At 45.7% G+C, this 16805-nt stretch overlaps 10 protein-coding genes across 10 annotated transcripts; 5 read left to right on the top strand and 5 right to left on the bottom strand.

The window, feature by feature from the left end:
* Positions 1-407: 407 nt before the first annotated feature.
* On the top strand, positions 408-1202 carry C7M61_004356 (uncharacterized protein; the record flags this gene model as incomplete). The annotated part of the gene is made up of 1 exon (XM_024859676.1): positions 408-1202. The coding sequence occupies one exon, from the start codon at positions 408-410 to the stop codon at positions 1200-1202; it is 795 nt and encodes a 264-aa protein (XP_024712058.1).
* Positions 1203-1245: 43 nt separating this feature from the next.
* On the bottom strand, positions 1246-2550 carry RPT2 (proteasome regulatory particle base subunit; the record flags this gene model as incomplete). Its single annotated transcript, XM_024859675.1, has 1 exon — positions 1246-2550. One exon carries the CDS (start codon positions 2548-2550, stop codon positions 1246-1248), a length of 1305 nt encoding a protein of 434 aa, XP_024712057.1.
* Positions 2551-3103: 553 nt separating this feature from the next.
* On the bottom strand, positions 3104-3547 carry C7M61_004354 (thioredoxin family protein; the record flags this gene model as incomplete). The annotated part of the gene is made up of 1 exon (XM_024859674.1): positions 3104-3547. One exon carries the CDS (start codon positions 3545-3547, stop codon positions 3104-3106), a length of 444 nt encoding a protein of 147 aa, XP_024712056.1.
* Positions 3548-4225: 678 nt separating this feature from the next.
* On the top strand, positions 4226-6298 carry C7M61_004353 (uncharacterized protein; the record flags this gene model as incomplete). Its single annotated transcript, XM_024859673.1, has 1 exon — positions 4226-6298. The coding sequence occupies one exon, from the start codon at positions 4226-4228 to the stop codon at positions 6296-6298; it is 2073 nt and encodes a 690-aa protein (XP_024712055.1).
* A 191-nt stretch (positions 6299-6489) lies between these two features.
* C7M61_004352 (uncharacterized protein) lies at positions 6490-7092 on the bottom strand (the record flags this gene model as incomplete). The annotated part of the gene is made up of 1 exon (XM_024859672.1): positions 6490-7092. One exon carries the CDS (start codon positions 7090-7092, stop codon positions 6490-6492), a length of 603 nt encoding a protein of 200 aa, XP_024712054.1.
* Positions 7093-8925: 1833 nt separating this feature from the next.
* TRR1 (thioredoxin-disulfide reductase) lies at positions 8926-9924 on the top strand (the record flags this gene model as incomplete). Its single annotated transcript, XM_024859671.1, has 1 exon — positions 8926-9924. The coding sequence occupies one exon, from the start codon at positions 8926-8928 to the stop codon at positions 9922-9924; it is 999 nt and encodes a 332-aa protein (XP_024712053.1).
* A 263-nt stretch (positions 9925-10187) lies between these two features.
* On the top strand, positions 10188-11016 carry PEP12 (SNAP receptor; the record flags this gene model as incomplete). Its single annotated transcript, XM_024859670.1, has 2 exons — positions 10188-10932; positions 10955-11016. The coding sequence occupies 2 exons, from the start codon at positions 10188-10190 to the stop codon at positions 11014-11016; spliced, it is 807 nt and encodes a 268-aa protein (XP_024712052.1).
* A 35-nt stretch (positions 11017-11051) lies between these two features.
* C7M61_004349 (iron-sulfur cluster assembly protein) lies at positions 11052-12221 on the bottom strand (the record flags this gene model as incomplete). Its single annotated transcript, XM_024859669.1, has 1 exon — positions 11052-12221. One exon carries the CDS (start codon positions 12219-12221, stop codon positions 11052-11054), a length of 1170 nt encoding a protein of 389 aa, XP_024712051.1.
* Positions 12222-12336: 115 nt separating this feature from the next.
* C7M61_004348 (uncharacterized protein) lies at positions 12337-15276 on the bottom strand (the record flags this gene model as incomplete). Its single annotated transcript, XM_024859668.1, has 1 exon — positions 12337-15276. The coding sequence occupies one exon, from the start codon at positions 15274-15276 to the stop codon at positions 12337-12339; it is 2940 nt and encodes a 979-aa protein (XP_024712050.1).
* Positions 15277-16027: 751 nt separating this feature from the next.
* Positions 16028-16792, top strand: CKB2 (casein kinase 2 regulatory subunit; the record flags this gene model as incomplete). The annotated part of the gene is made up of 1 exon (XM_024859667.1): positions 16028-16792. One exon carries the CDS (start codon positions 16028-16030, stop codon positions 16790-16792), a length of 765 nt encoding a protein of 254 aa, XP_024712049.1.
* Between the last annotated feature and the right edge of the window lie 13 nt (positions 16793-16805).

Here is a 16805-nt window from a genome sequence, read left to right as displayed (position 1 = left end):
AAAATTATGCTAACATAACAGTTATTCACTTTTTTGAACTCAAAGAAACTCTTCCTCGAAGGTGGAGTCTTTGAAGCTGGTTGTAAAAGTGTCATGCTCTCGCCACTGCAAAGTTGCCTTTTCTGGATACTACCGTCTAGCGTCCTAGCAGCGGAAGGCAATGTTGCCACCAAATCCGATGACCTGATAATCTCGACTCGCTCTTCAACAAATAACCTTTTTTTAAAGCAAACTTCATCACAACAGTTAAAAACTATCTAAAATCAATATAGTCATTTAAAATCATGGCTAAGTAGTAGAATCGCTCCATGTTTCCCCGGACTTCGTGACTGCGCGCATATATATATCTGCCTTGCCTCCCATTCTCACTTATCTCACAACCGTTTACTTCGCCTTAATTCAACACAATGTCTTACTCCACGTTACCACAGGAGCCACAGACTCAACCTCCTGCTTATGAGTCGTCTACGGCTAATTCGCCATACGGTGAACCCTCCGGTGCTAGAACCGATGGTGACAATATTCCTGATGACTTCAAGTACTCCCTGAACGTGGCAGCTTGTGAATTGCCAGTTCGCCAGATGTTTATCAGAAAAGTTTATGCCATTTTGTGTTTGCAGATCCTTGTTACCGTTGCTGTGGGCTTCTTTATCAAGCTGAGCCTGTCCGTGCAAAATTGGTGCTTGAATAACCAATGGCTCTTCTGGGTATCCTTTATCGGTGCGTTTGGTTTCATGATCGGTGCCCACATCAAGGCCCGCTCTTACCCTACAAATCTAATGTTACTCGCGGGCTTTACCCTATGTGAAGCTTACATTGTTGGTTTAGGTTGTTCTTTGGACAAGTCTGAGGTTCTCGTGAAGGCTGCGCTTACAACTGGTGTGATTTTCGTTGGATTAACTGCCTTCGCTTTCCAAACCAAATATGACTTTAGAAGCTGGCAAGGTGCCTTAGGTATGGGCTTGTGGGCAATCATCGGATGGGGCTTGGTGATGATGTTCTTCCCTGGATCGGAGACAGTCAACATGGTCTACTCCGGGCTCGGTGCTATTCTTTTTAGCGCCTACATTGTCGTGGATACCCAGATTATCATGAAGTCCATGCACCTTGACGACGAGGTTCCAGCCGCCATCAAGCTCTACTTGGATATCTTGAACCTCTTCTTGTTCATTCTCAGAATGATGCGTAACTCGGATGACTAATTAATACATATACGGATGTCTTAACTTTGTTTATTATACACCTTTACAAGTACAAGCCCTCGAGGTTCTCTTCAACCTTGTTCTTGAGTACTCTCTCCTTCGCAGTCTTAAAGTCCTCGGCCTTGACTTGCATTCTCCTCTCTCTCAATGCCAACAAACCTGCTTCCGTGCACATCGCTTTGATATCGGCACCAGACAAGTCGTCCTTCGAGGTAACTAACTCGTCTAGGTTGACGTCGGATGATAAGTTCATCTTAGATGTGTGGATGGTCAAGATCTTCTTCTTGGTGTTAGAGTCGGGATTCTCGAACAAGATCTTACGATCAATTCTTCCCGGTCTAATCAATGCAGGGTCCAAACTCTCGATTTTGTTGGTGGCCATAATGACCTTGATGTCTCCTCTGTCGTCGAAACCATCTAACTGATTCAACAACTCCAACATCGTTCTTTGAATTTCTCTCTCACCGCCGGAAGTAGACTCGTATCTCTTGGAACCGATGGCATCAATTTCATCGATGAAGACGATGGATGGTGCAAGCTCGCCAGCAATCTGGAAAATCTGTCTACACAATCTTGGACCATCTCCGAGGTATTTTTGAATCAACTCAGAACCAACAATCCTCAAGAAAGTGGCACTCGTCTGGTTGGCAACAGCCTTTGCCAAGAGAGTCTTACCAGTACCTGGGGCACCGTAGAGAATCACACCCTTAGGAGGTTTGATACCCATTTCTTCGTATAGTTCTGGATGCGTCAAAGGCAATTCGACAGCTTCTTTGATTTCTTGGATCTGGGACTCCAAACCACCGATATCCGAGTAAGACTCAGTAGGCGACTTGTCCAATTTCATCACAGAGACCATAGGGTCGGCATCATCTTGCAAAACACCGACGATGGAGACAGTTTTGTGGTGTAAAAGCACAGAGCAACCGGGCTCTAAAAGACCTTTATCCACAAAAGACATGATGGACACATAGTATTCAGAACCTGCTGTGGTCGAGACAATTCCATGGTCATCGTCTATGATTTCTTCTAAGGTACCAATGGACATTGGGTATCCTCTCACCTCGTCGACCTTCTCTCTTTCTTCGGCCTGCTTAGCTTCGGTGGGCTGGAATGCTTCTTGGTTGGCAATGAACTCCTCCTCTAAGAGCAAGTGGTCCTTGATTCTCTCCAACTTCAACAATTTCAATTTACATCTTGTGCTTGGATGGACACTAGGTAATTTGACTGCCGTATCTGGTCCCTTTCTTCTCTTTTTACCGAACTTGGACTCCACAGGAGGTTCGTACTTTGGCTTTTCCTTCTTCTTGTCGTCCTTCTTTTTGCCGGGGTCTCCCCCGCCAGGCATCGATGCTCCTTGTCCCTGAAATGTTAGTAAATCTGAGATCAATTCACTGTAATATATTGTAACATACCATAATGTGCAATTAGTGGATTCGGCGTGTAGTGTTGGTGAGTGAGATCGCCACTTTGAATACATAGTTGAACTGGAGTCACGTGCAGTAGTTAAGCAATGAACAGTTTAGAAGCCCAAATACAATAAAGTATTGAATTGCTGTAGCTTTGATTAAAATAATGAAAAAATTTTTAATTTGGCCATTTGGCTGAGTAAGTTGTCTCTGTGCAATTGTTCAGCATCAAGCATTGCCCTCGCCTCAATCGAGGAATCACTACTGAGCCCAGCTTCCAGACACAAGCAAAGTTGGACTTATTGTCTTTGATGGCAATTCAAAATCCTGAAACATTTGCGCTGCTAATATGGCGCCCATTTCAAATAAAAAATGTTTGAGGCGCCATGAACCTCTCGTATGAGAACTTAACCACATTTGAATTATACCAAGACGCATCTACAGACCATGAGTCGTTTCTTTATATATTGTTTGATGAATTTGCTTGATGCCTCAAAGCTTCCTCTGCTTGACGTCCACGCCAGTGCTTTCCTGGATCAATTGGATCAACTTTTGAAGGTCGGCGCCGACAATCTTACCGGTCTCCTCGCCGTGCTTGAAAAGCTTGAGAGTAGGCATGGCGGTGATTTCATTGGCAATGGCAACCTCGTGAGCAATGTCGACATCAACTCTAGCGAATTGAGCCTCTGGAATAGCGTGAGCCAACTTGTCGAAAATTGGAGAGATTGCCTTGCAGGGACCACACCAGGTGGCATAGAAGTCGATGACGGAAGGAGTCTCGGAATCTGTGAATTTGGCAAAGTGCTCCAAGTCGGTGATCTCGGTAACTGGGGTACCGTTGCTGTAGTGGGCAATGCTTGTTCTCATTGCAGATCTCATGAAACCAGTTCTGCTGGCGCTTTGCGCAAGGGGTCTAACGGAGGCGAATCTAAGCATGTCTAATGTTGAATTTCAGGCTTGATTGAAGAAAAAGCACTTGCTATCGATGTGGTACTACATGGCTTATTACAGTGCATTGCCATTGGGTGCGCGGATCTCACGGGGTGCTCTAGAGGACCTCTGTTAATGGCAAAAGTTGGACCTTACATCATATCTTTTTATGACGTTCTTTTGAATAACTTCCATATAAAGCAAAATTGTTAGTGTATTCAATTTTTTTCTTAGTCGTATATCCCGGGGAGAATTATCACCTCACACGTAAGGTGCCTTATCTCACAGGAAGCAGATGCAATACTATCATCTGGAGTCATTTTTGGTCGTCGAAAACAATTCTGAGTCTTCACTTTGATAGGTCAATTCTCGATCGAATACTTCGGATTAGCAGTAAAATGAGTACAGAGTATTTGATGGCTCGCTAGACTTCGACTCATAACGCTACAACAGATTTGTCTCTTCGCTCGAACATTAAAAATATTTCGCCCACACAAAGTCACACATGGATTCTACACTATTTCATACTTTTCATATAAATTTCTGCAAAATGATATTTGAAGAATCCCGATGGTAGGGACCAAGCCGTTGGTGCAGCCGGACCGGGGTCCGGCACATGATCTCATCGCAGTATGGAGTTTTTCAATTTAGCCCCATCGCCTCGAGCTTACAATATCAAGAACCATGGGTAAAGGCACAAAGCGTTCTGCTAAGGCCGTTAAAGCACAAGAATCCAAGAAACCCAAGCTTCTGCCTCAGCCGCTCCCCGAGAGCGATGAGAGTGCCTCAGAGAACGAGGCCACCTTCTATCAGTCCGCTGAGGAAGGTGAGGATGACTCCAGTGATATCTCCAGCTCAGAGGCTGACCTGGAAGCTGATGAGGACGTGAAAGAAGAGGAAGACGAATTGGACGAGTTGGATGAACTTGATGAACTCGACGACGAGGAAAAGAAAGATGCTGAAGATGATGAGGATGATGAAGACGATGAGGACGAGGAGAAGGCTGCTGATCCAAACAAGAAGACATCTGCCGAGCAGCATGCTGAACAGAGAAAGTTGCTTGCTGAGAGAAAGCTCAAGAGAAAGTCCGGAACAGAGGTGGAGCGCATCAAGGCCTTATGGGAGAAGTTGCGTGTTAAGAAGCCTACTCCTCCAAAGCAAGTGAGAGACAAGTTGTGTGATGAGATTTGGGAATTGGCCCATGATGTCATCTACGACTTGGTCATGAAGCACGACGCTTCCCGTGTCATTCAGACTTTGGTCAAGTACTCCACCAAGGACAGAAGAGACAAGATCGTCAAGGCTCTTCAGGGCCATTACTACCAGTTGGCTACTTCCTCTTACGGTAAGTACCTTTTGGTTAAGCTTTTGCATTACGGCTCCAAGGAGTCGAGAGGTCTCATTGTGAACGAGCTTCACGGTAAGTTGCGTAAGCTCATGAGACACAAGGAAGGTGCTTACGTTGTTGAGGACTTGTTTGTTCTCTACTCTACTGCTGGGCAGAAGCAGCAGATTATTCGTGAGTTCTGGGGAGCTGAGTATGCCGTTTTCAAGGACTCTGGTAAAGGTAAGACTGTCTTGGACGTTGTGAATGAATCCTCCGAGAAGAGACAGTTGATCACCACCAACTTGAGCGGTACTATTGCTGCTTCTGTTGAGAAGGGCTCCACTGGTTTCCAGATTTTGCACGCTGCCATGAAAGAGTACGTCTCGATTTTGGTTGCAGACCCAGAGAAGAATGATTCTCAAATCAGAGATTTCATCGAGTTGCTTGCCGAGCAGTTCGCTGAATTGGTTCACACACAAGAAGGTGCTGAGGTTGCCTCTCTGCTTCTTGCTCTTGCTAATGCCAAGGAGAGAAAGGTTATCATCAGATCGCTCAAAAACCACGCCAAGGAGTTGATCAAGAACGAGCACGGTAACACCGTCTTGATCACCTTGTTCATGACCGTTGATGATACCGTTTTGCTTCACAAGTCGTTCAGTGCTGAGCTCTTTGTCCCTGAGCTTTTGCCTGAACTTATTCAAGAAAAGTTTTCCAGAAGGCCTTTGCTTTATTTGCTCAAGGGCTTGGACGGAAAGTACTTTGCTCCAAAGGTGAAGGAGGAACTCTTAAAATACGAAAAACTTGCATACGCTAAAACCACCAAGAAGCCTCAGGACCAGAGAAGAGCCGAGTTGCTGCTGAAGGCAGTGCCTTTGATCTACAAGGCCTTGTCTTCGACATTGTCGCCTGATGCCGAGCCTACTTTCACTAAGCTCTTGTCGAACAACATGGCTGCGCAATTCATCACTGAACTTCTTCTTACACCATCTGATGAAGAAGCCATCAACACTTCAAGAGCTGAGCTCGTGGATGCCATTTTCGACATTACTTTCAAGACTGACATCTTGGAGGACCACCATTTGCTTAACAAGACTCCTTTCTTCTCCAGATCTCTCAAGGCCTTGATCCACGGTGACGAGTTCAAGTTTGACAACGAAAGCAAGAAGCTTGTAACTGTTTCTGATTCCAAACTTCCCGTCCTTGGTTCTGAGTTTGCCGCTAGATGCGCAAAGGAGATCTTGAAGGATGACACCTTGAGCAAATGGGTTTCTGGCCAGGGTGCTTTTGTCGTTCTCGCTATTTATGAGGCCTTGTCTCTCAAGGACGACAAGGAGGCCAAGAACCTCAGCAAGGCATTGAAAAAATTGAAGGGTGACTTGAAGAAGGACAAGGACAACAAAGGTGCTCAGTTGTTGCTCAAGCTTTTGTAAACAGCTGGCTGATAGTTAATCAGCGTGTAGATTAGTTGCATAATATAGATGGCCCCATGATGAGAAAGGTAGTAGTGTAGGACTAGTTAGCAAATTTACGGTTGACCATAGAAGCCTTGAAAGGATCGCTACGACTGGTGAATGCCAACTATTTATTCTTTGATGACCCAAGGCCTACTATTTACATTATGCTACTTTCTGGGCTTGATTGATGCAGCACCAATTGGAGACTCCTCAGACTTGGCCTGGGCATCGGCAGCAGCCCATGGATCAGCACTAGCTCCACCCTCTGGGCCTTTTTCTGCCGGTTTCTCTGACGCTTCTGGTGCTTCTGCGGCTTTGGCTCTGTTGATCTCCTCCTCGAACTTCTTGTTCTCGGCCTCAACCTTGTCCAACTCAGCCTGGAGCTTTATTCTGCTCTCGTTTTCAAGTCTGAGTTTCTCGTTCTGCCACTTTTGATCTGCGTGCTGGGCCAAGATCTTCATCTTCTGCTGTCTCATCTGATCATCAATGAGCTCCTGAAGAGATGGAGCATCGTGTCTCGTGCGGCGTAGCCATTGATGCCACTGAGGAGGAACGCTTTCGAAATGGTCAACTTTGAAGATGGACTGCTGGAAAGGTTCAAGCTTTCTCCGTAAGCGACCCATGTTGCCATCTATGGTAAACTCCCAATAAGTGTTGCCGCTGAGATCATAGCCCATGAAAAACTTCTTCCTGAAGGGAATGTCCCTCCGTGCCTGGAACTTATGTAGCACGCGCTTCCAGTATGGATACTTACTTGCTATAGACTCCATAGTGTGCCTGTAGTTAGCACAGTATCATGGCCCGCACAGATGTAGTAAATGATACAGGAGCCAGCCAAGGCCACAAAGAAAACCCACCATCTTACAGCATCAGATAGCATTTTCGAAATGCGCCAGCGTGGTGAATCACTTACTCACCTCAATACCGTGGCGCCGGTACCCATCGAACTAACCGACGGGACAGCCTCAGCAAGCAATTTCAACGAGTCATCAAGAATTACAGATGTGCTTGTGGGAGACTACCATATCATATCAGGCGAGTCAGCACCACAATATGTCGTTTGGTCTATACGGATAGTTGTAAACGGTGCTTCCCACTCCCTGATTGTGCTCTACAAACGGTACAGTGACATTGAAAAGTTCAGAACACTGCTTGTGGAGGCCTTTCCCAAGGACCTGATACCACAGCTTCCGCCAAAAGACAATTTCAGCCTCCTGCGTCTCTGGTTTTCAGACGCTTGGCTAGAGACTCGCCGGAAGGGTCTACAATGGTTCATGACCAATGTGCTACTACATCCAAAGTACCAACACAGTCCGGTGATAACGCAATTTGTACTTGAGCAGACAGCGCGGTAGTGGCTAATACTGGACACTTTTGAGTTAGTGACGTATCGCTAACCCTTGTTGTGAACGATTGTAATGTTACGGAGATAATCTCAACCGGCTAAGAGCAGTTGAGTCAAGCTGCGGTTCTGCCAGTATTGCGATCCAAGATCATGGTGCTTATTGGTTCATGAATTGTGTAAATCATGTTACCGCTATCGTGAGACATATCAGACATTGTGCCATTGACCTCTTCTACTGCCAGCCCAAAGCGAAGTCGATGAAAAGCACTACAAAGCATAATTATTGGGCAGCCGTAAAAATGCCGAGACCTTGTTCAAAAACAGTGAAAGGAAGACACACTCACGCTCATCCGGTGTGCCTTCACTAGACGAGTCATTGTGATACTGAAGAATGGGTCTGCGAAAGTCAAAGCCCCAACGGGCCACCGACTCGGCAATGCAGCGATCATCGGACGCAGGAAGATAAGCCGACGGGTGCTCAGGGTCTGAGAGCAATGGGCCATTCTGCAAGATGCCTCTACTCAGGCACCAGATTGCTTACACTGCATGGCCACGGTAGCCCTGGTAGCCAAGGCCCAAATCATATGAAAGTTTGACAAAGGCCGGGAAAAAAGAAACGAAGAGATCAAGAGACAGCGATTGTTGCGGGAAAACAATATGCTTTTCCTCTGTTTCTCGTCAAAATAGTCTATTGCAAATTCCATAGCAGCAGGGTGCTGTGGCGCCAGGGCCTGGGTCATGAGCCCTCTGACGTAAGCGAGCGATGCCCTGGACCCTCACAGGCCACAAGGTGCCAAAACGAGTCAGCAAAAAAACGAACTTCCCCTGAAAAATCGAAAAAAAGAAACGCTTTTTTTGTAGATCTCTTAAAATCAAAACGTTTTTGCTGGTCACCTCCAACAATGGCTTGGTTGTCACTTGGAGGGTGTGCCCAGAGCTGAGCTGGTGTAAGCAGATCTGGCGAGACAACGAAGTCTCTGCACCACCAGGCCCATTTGCACCCACTACCCACCAAAAATCCCATTTTTCCCTGTCGCCAAAAATTACAAATCCTTCTTTGAAATCAAAAACTTTGTCACTTTTGCTTCAGCCGTGCCCGTCCGATTTTCGGCCCATCCCTAGCAACTACCTTTAGGGTGAGCCGAGTCGGTTGAGCTGGCCCATGCGCGTTAGTAACAGAATGGCCGGTGCGATTTGTCAATGCAGCCGCGGCTAGACACCCAGGCCATTTGTATATAAAGGCCGCCGTTTTCCACACATGGGTCTCACGTCCAACATTAGAATCTTTAGAAGAATGGTCCACCACAAGGTTACTATCATCGGCTCCGGCCCTGCTGCTCACACTGCTGCCATTTACTTGTCTCGTGCCGAGGTCAAGCCCACTTTGTACGAGGGTATGTTGGCCAACGGTATTGCTGCTGGCGGTCAGTTGACTACCACCACCGACATTGAGAACTTCCCTGGTTTCCCCAAGGGTATTTCCGGTACCGGCTTGATGGAGGCCATGAGAGAGCAGTCCGAGAGATTCGGCACTGAGATCATCACCGAGACCATCTCCAAGGTCGACTTGGCCCAGAGACCATTCAAGTTGTGGACTGAGTGGAACGAGGACGCTGAGCCAATCACCACCGATGCCATCATCATCGCCACCGGTGCTTCTGCCAAGAGAATGCACATTCCTGGTGAGGACAAGTACTGGCAGCAGGGTATTTCTGCCTGTGCTGTTTGTGACGGTGCCGTGCCACTTTTCAGAAACAAGCCTTTGGCTGTCGTGGGTGGTGGTGACTCTGCCTGTGAGGAGGCTTTGTTCTTGACCAAGTACGCCTCCAAGGTGTATCTCCTCGTCAGAAGAGACGTCTTGAGAGCTTCTACCATCATGCAGAAGAGAGCTCAGAACCACGAGAAGATTGAGATTTTGTGGAACACCTCCGCCACTGAGGCCAAGGGTGACGGCAAGGTCTTGACCTCCCTTGACATTGTCAACAACAAGACCAACGAGAAGTCCGAGCTCCCCGTCAACGGTTTGTTCTACGCCATTGGTCACATCCCTGCCACCTCCGTCTTTGCTGACCAGCTCGATACCGACGACACTGGTTACATCAAGACCGAGCCTGGTACCGCCAACACCTCCAAGCCATTCGTTTTCGCTGCTGGTGACGTTCAGGACAAGAAGTACAGACAAGCCATTACCTCTGCTGGTACCGGCTGTATGGCTGCTCTTGACTGCATTGCCAAGCTTGAAGAGGAGGAGGCCTAATCTTATAGACTACGATAGAATTCTGCTGGACAGTAGGATGCCCATCTAATGTGATATTACGTATAAGTCAGTGTAGATGATATGAATTGAACTTAAACTTCGAGTTTATTGATAACCAGGGTTTCTAAGCAAATTTCAAGTCTCCCTAGTTCCACCAGATCGAATGGAAAATAGTAGGAGTATCGGAATTACAGCCTTAAAAGTCACGTGCGGAAACCACTAAGGCTACTACTGCGATAAGGTAGGCGGAGGTGTCAGTTACCATGTCATTTAGTAACCCCTTCCAGGACGATATCGAGAACGATGCTTCTTCGAACCACTATAAAGATTTTCCTGAGTTTGAGACTCTATCTCAAGCTATAGATAACAATTTACACAACATCAACAACAGCCAGCTAGTGTCTATGAGGAACTTGCTAGGTCAGTATGAGAAGTTACTACATAGTGGGAATGACGCTGCTGATTCTGGAAGCTCGAAAGTACCACAGGAAATTCTGGAGGTCTCGACAAAATGTACCGAGTCCTTCAAAAAGATCAACAATCTTGCCAAGGAGTTGAATGACTACCTCACCCTGTGTGAAGACAATCATGAGGACCCAGATGCATTGAGGTATCTCCGCCAAAAGGAAGGAATTCATGTGAGCTTAATACGTTCCAGTTTACAACAGTACCGCCGTCTACAACAGAGATACTCCGCCCTTCAAAAGCAGTTTGTAACCAAGATCCCTGCGAACCAGATTGAGGAACGAACTGTGGAGGAGCAGGGTGCCGGGCCTCAGCAGCAAAGTATCCAGATCGAATATGAACCCGTCAATGCCGAGGAATTGGAACAACAAACGCTTTTAATCGAAGAAAGAGAGAGGGAAATACAACAGATATCGCAGGACACACAGGAAATCAACGATATCTTCTCGAACCTACAAGACATTATTCAGGAGCAACTGTTCCAGATCGATACAATCGAAGAGAATATCAATAGCTACAGTGCTGATGCTAGAGGGGCTTCGGGTGAGCTTCGTAAAGCTGAGAGGTATCAAAGAAGATCCAGTGGGCGTATGTGCTGCTGTCTCATCATTCTTCTATCTGTCCTAGGGTCTATTATTTTTATCTCTATAGTCCTTTAATGGTTATGCTTCCCATATGTTCACATGTCCGTCATCTCCAGCGCTGACAAGCACTTCGCTGCCATCCTCTAAGAAACACCATGTGAGGCAATTGATTTCGTAGACCCCATGGGCAGCATTTTGAACGCTGTCAATTTGCCAATCTTTCCCATCAAACTTGTAGATGGCAATCTGACCATCGGCACCCGCGCTGGCAATCTTGCCAGACTTGGACCAGGCGACAGAGTAGATTGCATACTTGTGGACAGGAGGAAGCGTCTTCTCTAGCTCCCAGGGCATCTCTGCGCTATGGTGCTTGATTGAGCTGGGTAAACCCGTTGAAGACTCTGTCTCCTCTGGGGCGGCACTAGTCCAGATACGAACGGTGGAATCATCAGAACATGAAACTAGTCTGACAATGTCATTTGATGCAAGTTGTGACAGAGGATCTTCAAAGGCAGAGCACCAAACAGTTCCCTGGTGGCCATTAAGCAATCCAACGCAAGACCAGTCTTCGTCGTCATCGTCCTGCTTATATAGTCTTATTGTATCATCATATGAGGAACTGGCTAGGATGTTCTGAGCAGGGTGCCAGGTTATGTGCTTGATATCATGCTCGTGATCGCTCAACACAGAGACACATTCAAACTCCTCTAATGTTTCAGGATCCGTCTCCCATATCCACACCGTCTTGTCTCTCGAACAGGATGCCAAAAACCTTCCCGTCTTGTTCCATGCTACCGATTTAATCTCATTTTCGTGACCCTCAATCAATGCCATAAGATTCCATTCATTTGTAGGGCTTGTAAGCACATCGGCCTCTCTTCTCTTCCTCGCCTCTGTTGCAGTTTCATCTTCCTCGTCCATATCATCTTCATTGTCCAAGAACTCCTCTGGTTCATCGATACCCCAGACAGAAATCGTTGAATCGAACGAGCCACAAGCCAACGCTGGAAGATCGATAAACTGAGTATCCGTCGATGTCAAATGGGGTTTGAAGTTGACAGCCCTCACGGATCTCTTGTGAGTCTCTTCAAGCTTGGCGATCTGGGGAAAGTTTTTCCGCCTCGAGAGCTTGTAGATCTTACTTGTCTTATCACTCAGGGCTGTTGCCAAAAGCGGCAAAGTATTATGAGAATGGACACTCCATGCTTTGTCTGTGTGAGCAGGGATTGATTTGATTAAAGAAACCATGAGGACGGTATCTGCATGGATTACTCAAGCTTGATAGAGGTTCGTGAGACCTGCACCTGTGTGCTCCAACTACAGAAGATGAGTTACTGGATTGTGTGTATTTTCGTGCCTGTTATTAATAATCGTCCTCAATTAAGCCTAATTGCTTGCTGAAATATTGGAGAACCCTCTGAGCATCTCTGTTTTGTGCGCATGCGAAGATGATCTCCTTGAGTAGCTCTTTCCTGTCGTAGCCGCATACCTGCGACTCTTCCACTGGGTTTTCCTTAGATCCATTACCTAAAAGCTTCTCGCAGAGCTCAAAGAGTTTTGCTTTGAGACCTAATTCGCAAACTCTTTTGCAGTAGGTGATTAAAAAGTCATGGAAGTCCTTGAACTCTCCGAGAAGTTCGCTGCACAATATACGGTTCTCCATGTGAGATAACGAAATGGTGTTCTCAAGGTTCTCAAATCCTTCTTTCATAATCAAATTTTTCGAGATTTTGTTGAAGTACTTTCCTCTTCCCACACGACTCTTCCTAATAATTTCTTCGTTGGTCTTATGCTCGAGGAGACCTAAGATGGACTCGTCGCCCGCCTGTAAAATCTTCGAAGCTTGGGGTTCGGATGAAACCTTATCGTCGCCAATGGAATCCCAGTAGTGAGAGCCAAATGCCCACCAAGCCTCTGTGACTGTCTGCCAGACGCCCATATCGGAGTTGAACAAATAGCCTGAACCATTAGAAAGGGTCACCAAAGGTATGCCTTTAGAAGTGATTGAACACATTGTGATATTTTCAGACTTGCTCAAAGTATCCTCACGAAATTTGCTATGAGAGTCTAGAATGGATGCAAGCGACAGAGGAGAGTGAAGTCGTATCTTTTTCTGACCCATATCCCAGACGTATAATTCACCAATTCCTGTCACTGCCATGAGGTAGTCTCCATGGCTCTCTAAGAAGACAATTGGAGACCCAAGAACCATTGGTGGAAGAAAACGTTTGCCTGAAACATGGGTGTAAGTGATAATTTGCCCGTCTGCTGTGCAAACTGCCCAAAAACTGTTACCCTCGGTAGCAAGTTGAATATATCTAGGAATAAAGTCACTCCAGATAGGCAGCTCATTTTTGTAGCAGGTGATCCTCGATGGGGCATTCTCGTTACCTTGTCCATTTCTCACATCTAAAAGCATCTTGTCGTCGGTTCGGCATGGTAATTGGAAAGACATCCTTACTTTTGGTATTGAGAGTCTCACTTTGGCGAAAGCTGTGTTGGGATTAAGTACAGCGGTGCCCACAAATTTGATGGGTTCAAGGTCACGCCTAGCTTTTTTAGCAGGGCCTCCATCCTCTTGACTTCTATTTCTTTTGCTGTCTTTATGAATCTCCTGGGAAACGCCATATGATGGTCTGTCAAATTCCATTAAGGACTTGGTAGATGCTCTCGACTCATTATCGCCTCCTGTGCTTTTAGTGAGCGTGCTTGACTGAGCAGCCTGTCCGTTTCCATTCGATATAAGCATGGGCTGTATACGCTTTTTCCCATTCTTTGTGGATGTTTTTTGATTTGCAATTGTTGGTGCTGAAGCCTCGGTTTTAGCCTTTGCGGTTGTTTTTGTCTTGGCTGAAGGGTTTGCCGAAGATGCCTTTGTTCTGTCGCCCATTGCAGTACTCATAATATCATCGATTTGTCCAGGGGTGTTGCTCAGCAAAACCTCTGGAGTTATATCACCCTGGACTTCTGGGGCAATGTTGACATCTTTTTCCTCCTTCTTTTTCGCAGAACTGGTCTTTTTTTCCGACTTGGTTTTCACCGGCTCAGCGAATGCGTCAGCTAATTTTATGGAATCTTTTTGGTCGACCAAATCGGAACCAGACTTTTGGCCACGCTTGGTTGTAGTTTCAGAATCTTTTGCGGAAAAAGGTTTGATGAAGGCCTTCTGTGTATCTTTGAGTTTCTGAAGTCTTTCTTCTGTGATGGGCTCTCCTAATTCAAGAGGATCAAACTTGACAAAGGTGAGATGACCATCGAGCGAAGCGAAAATAAGTTGTTGGCCGTTTCTGTCCCAGCAGATGTCGACTATTGGCTTCTCAGATACTTCTCGAAGAACGGCGATGGGTGATTCTTTCGTGGTATTCCAGAGTGCTAAAGTCTTGTCAGAACCAGCCGATGCAATGATATGATAGATATTATGAGCGTCTGGTTCACTCGACTCTTCTTTAGCCTGAAATATGTGCGGGCTAAACTTGACTACGTCGCAATCGACATCATGACCAACAAGGCTTACTTTATGTTCCCAATCTTGAGATCTCGAAAGGAGTGAAATAAGTGACGTGTGCTGTTTGCTTGCCGAGGGCACTGAGAAGAATTCATCATCACTCGACCACGAAATTCTTTCGTAGTGTATTGCCATCGTGGTTGTTGGATTATTGTTCATGAGTTTTGAGATTTTGTTGGTCAATTTGAATTGATAATTGTCCGAAGCATCGTAGTGATATTGGTACACATGAAGGAATGTGTCGAGACCCATGGTGACAAAATTGCTATTGGAGTGATTGAATGCGATGCTTTTTTGGGAGCTTGTCTTTCCCTTGCTTCCATCGTCCGTTGTCTCGTTGAGCGATTGGTATGTTTCCTTGACAAGATCGTATATATGGACTTTACCATCACTAGTGCTCCATGATAACAATCTCAGATCTGCAGACCATGATATATCAGCAACATCGGCTTCTTTATCTTTGGCCAGCGGCCACGGATATAGTAGTTTATGTGATAAATCCGTCATGTTGGTGAGGTATACAAAGCCGTTCACATCACCGGAGGCCAAGTACGCAGGCTGAACTGTCGACCATCTTGCTACCCTAACAGGAGCTTCGTGTATTTTGATTGTTTGTGTGGGCTGAATTTTCAATATTTCTTCCTCAGAAACACCTTCGAGACTGGTTAGCTGAGAGTAGTCCCAAACACAGATATCAGTGTCATTTCCTGTCGTAGCAACATATCTGCTTGACAGGTCAATGTCCACGGAGTGTACTTCACCTCCATGAAGCAATTGCGGAAGGACCAAAAGTTTCATTGGATTTGGCAGTTAGATGAACACACTAGTATGAGGGACGTTGAGTATCTCAAACCTGCACTTGAGTGGGACACCGCTAACGCTTCCTCTTCGAAATAAGCCTCCAAATTTAGTTCTTGAGGTTGTCAAGGAGATAAGTCAATTTAGTTTTTCATGTTTTCCTCCAGTCCGAGTAAAAATGATTGTAAAATTGCCTCCTTGATTTTTAATGGGTACATGACATTCATAGAATTGGTCAAACCTGAGTAATACTGCCGCTTTCGCAAAAATTCAACAAGATTCTTGTACATTTGGAAAAGTTGTCTACATCTAAAATTGGAAGAGATTATCCCAGATTAGAGATTTAATCATATTCATCGAGGATAGTTCAAATTATCAACACTTTTCTACACTCTTTTTATAACTACGCCTGAATTCCATTGGTTGGCTCCGTCTCTTCTCATGCGCTTATCTATACTATATCACGTGAGATCAGATGGTTTTTGAGTTTCTTCAAGATTGCATCACATTTGGTATTATTAATTCTACTACTCAAGAGTATATGTTGGAAGTCTTCCTCAGAACCTCTTTCAATCGATCATCTTGCCTCATGACCGTCACTTTGGACATCTTCTTGGCCGAAAAAAGTGGTCCGTCATACAAGGGGTGAAGTCCGAGTGTACAAAAAACACTTCTTTGACCCATAATCCACATTATCAAGAAGCCAGTCTGAACCCCACAAGGCATATTTTGCGTACATTGAGCATTCAAAATGTCGCATGCAGCCATTCATGAAAATGGCAATGACCAACTCACCGACTCGAGCTCAGACTTCTCTGAATATTGGATTGACTTGTTCTTAGGGATAAAAGGCAACGAATACTTCTGTGATATAGACGATGACTACATCCGGGACCGTTTCAACTTGACGGGCCTTAACCAAGAGGTGAGCAAGATCCCCACATTGGTCGATATCATTACTGACATGGCCGATATTGAGCATCAACCTGAGGAACATCGAGATGCTTTAGAACACAATGCAAGAATACTATACGGTCTCATCCACGCAAGATACATCTTATCTCAGCGAGGCCTCAACAAAATGTTCGAAAAATATAAGAACGGTGATTTCGGATATTGCCCTCGAGTTCATTGCCACTTGCATCCACTTCTTCCCGTTGGGTTGAGCGATCAGCCCAGAATCAACTCAGTGAAACTATATTGCGCTAAATGTGAGGACTTGTACAACCCGAAGTCAGGCAGACATGCTATCGTCGATGGAGCCTACTTTGGAACATCTTTCCCTGCTATGTTCTTCCAAAACTTCCCCCACGCCATTCCAGTTCATAGTCGGGAAACTTATACACCTAAAGTCTTCGGCTTTAGGGTGCACGAATATTCTAAGTTAGATAGATGGAGAAAGTTGCAGAGGCGGAAACTTGAAAAGAGACTACAAGGATACGGCATCGAAATCAATAATACCAGCGGCGGGTTTCTTGCTGAGGAGAACAAGGGCGATCAGGGATATCCTAATTAGAAGCGTTTTGAAG

This window comes from Candidozyma pseudohaemuli, assembly GCF_003013735.1.
Source record: "Candidozyma pseudohaemuli strain B12108 chromosome Unknown scaffold00014, whole genome shotgun sequence".
Taxonomy (NCBI): domain Eukaryota; kingdom Fungi; phylum Ascomycota; class Pichiomycetes; order Serinales; family Metschnikowiaceae; genus Candidozyma; species Candidozyma pseudohaemuli.
The sequence above is the reverse complement of the archived record's forward strand: the minus strand, read 5'-3'. Positions and strand labels throughout refer to the sequence as shown.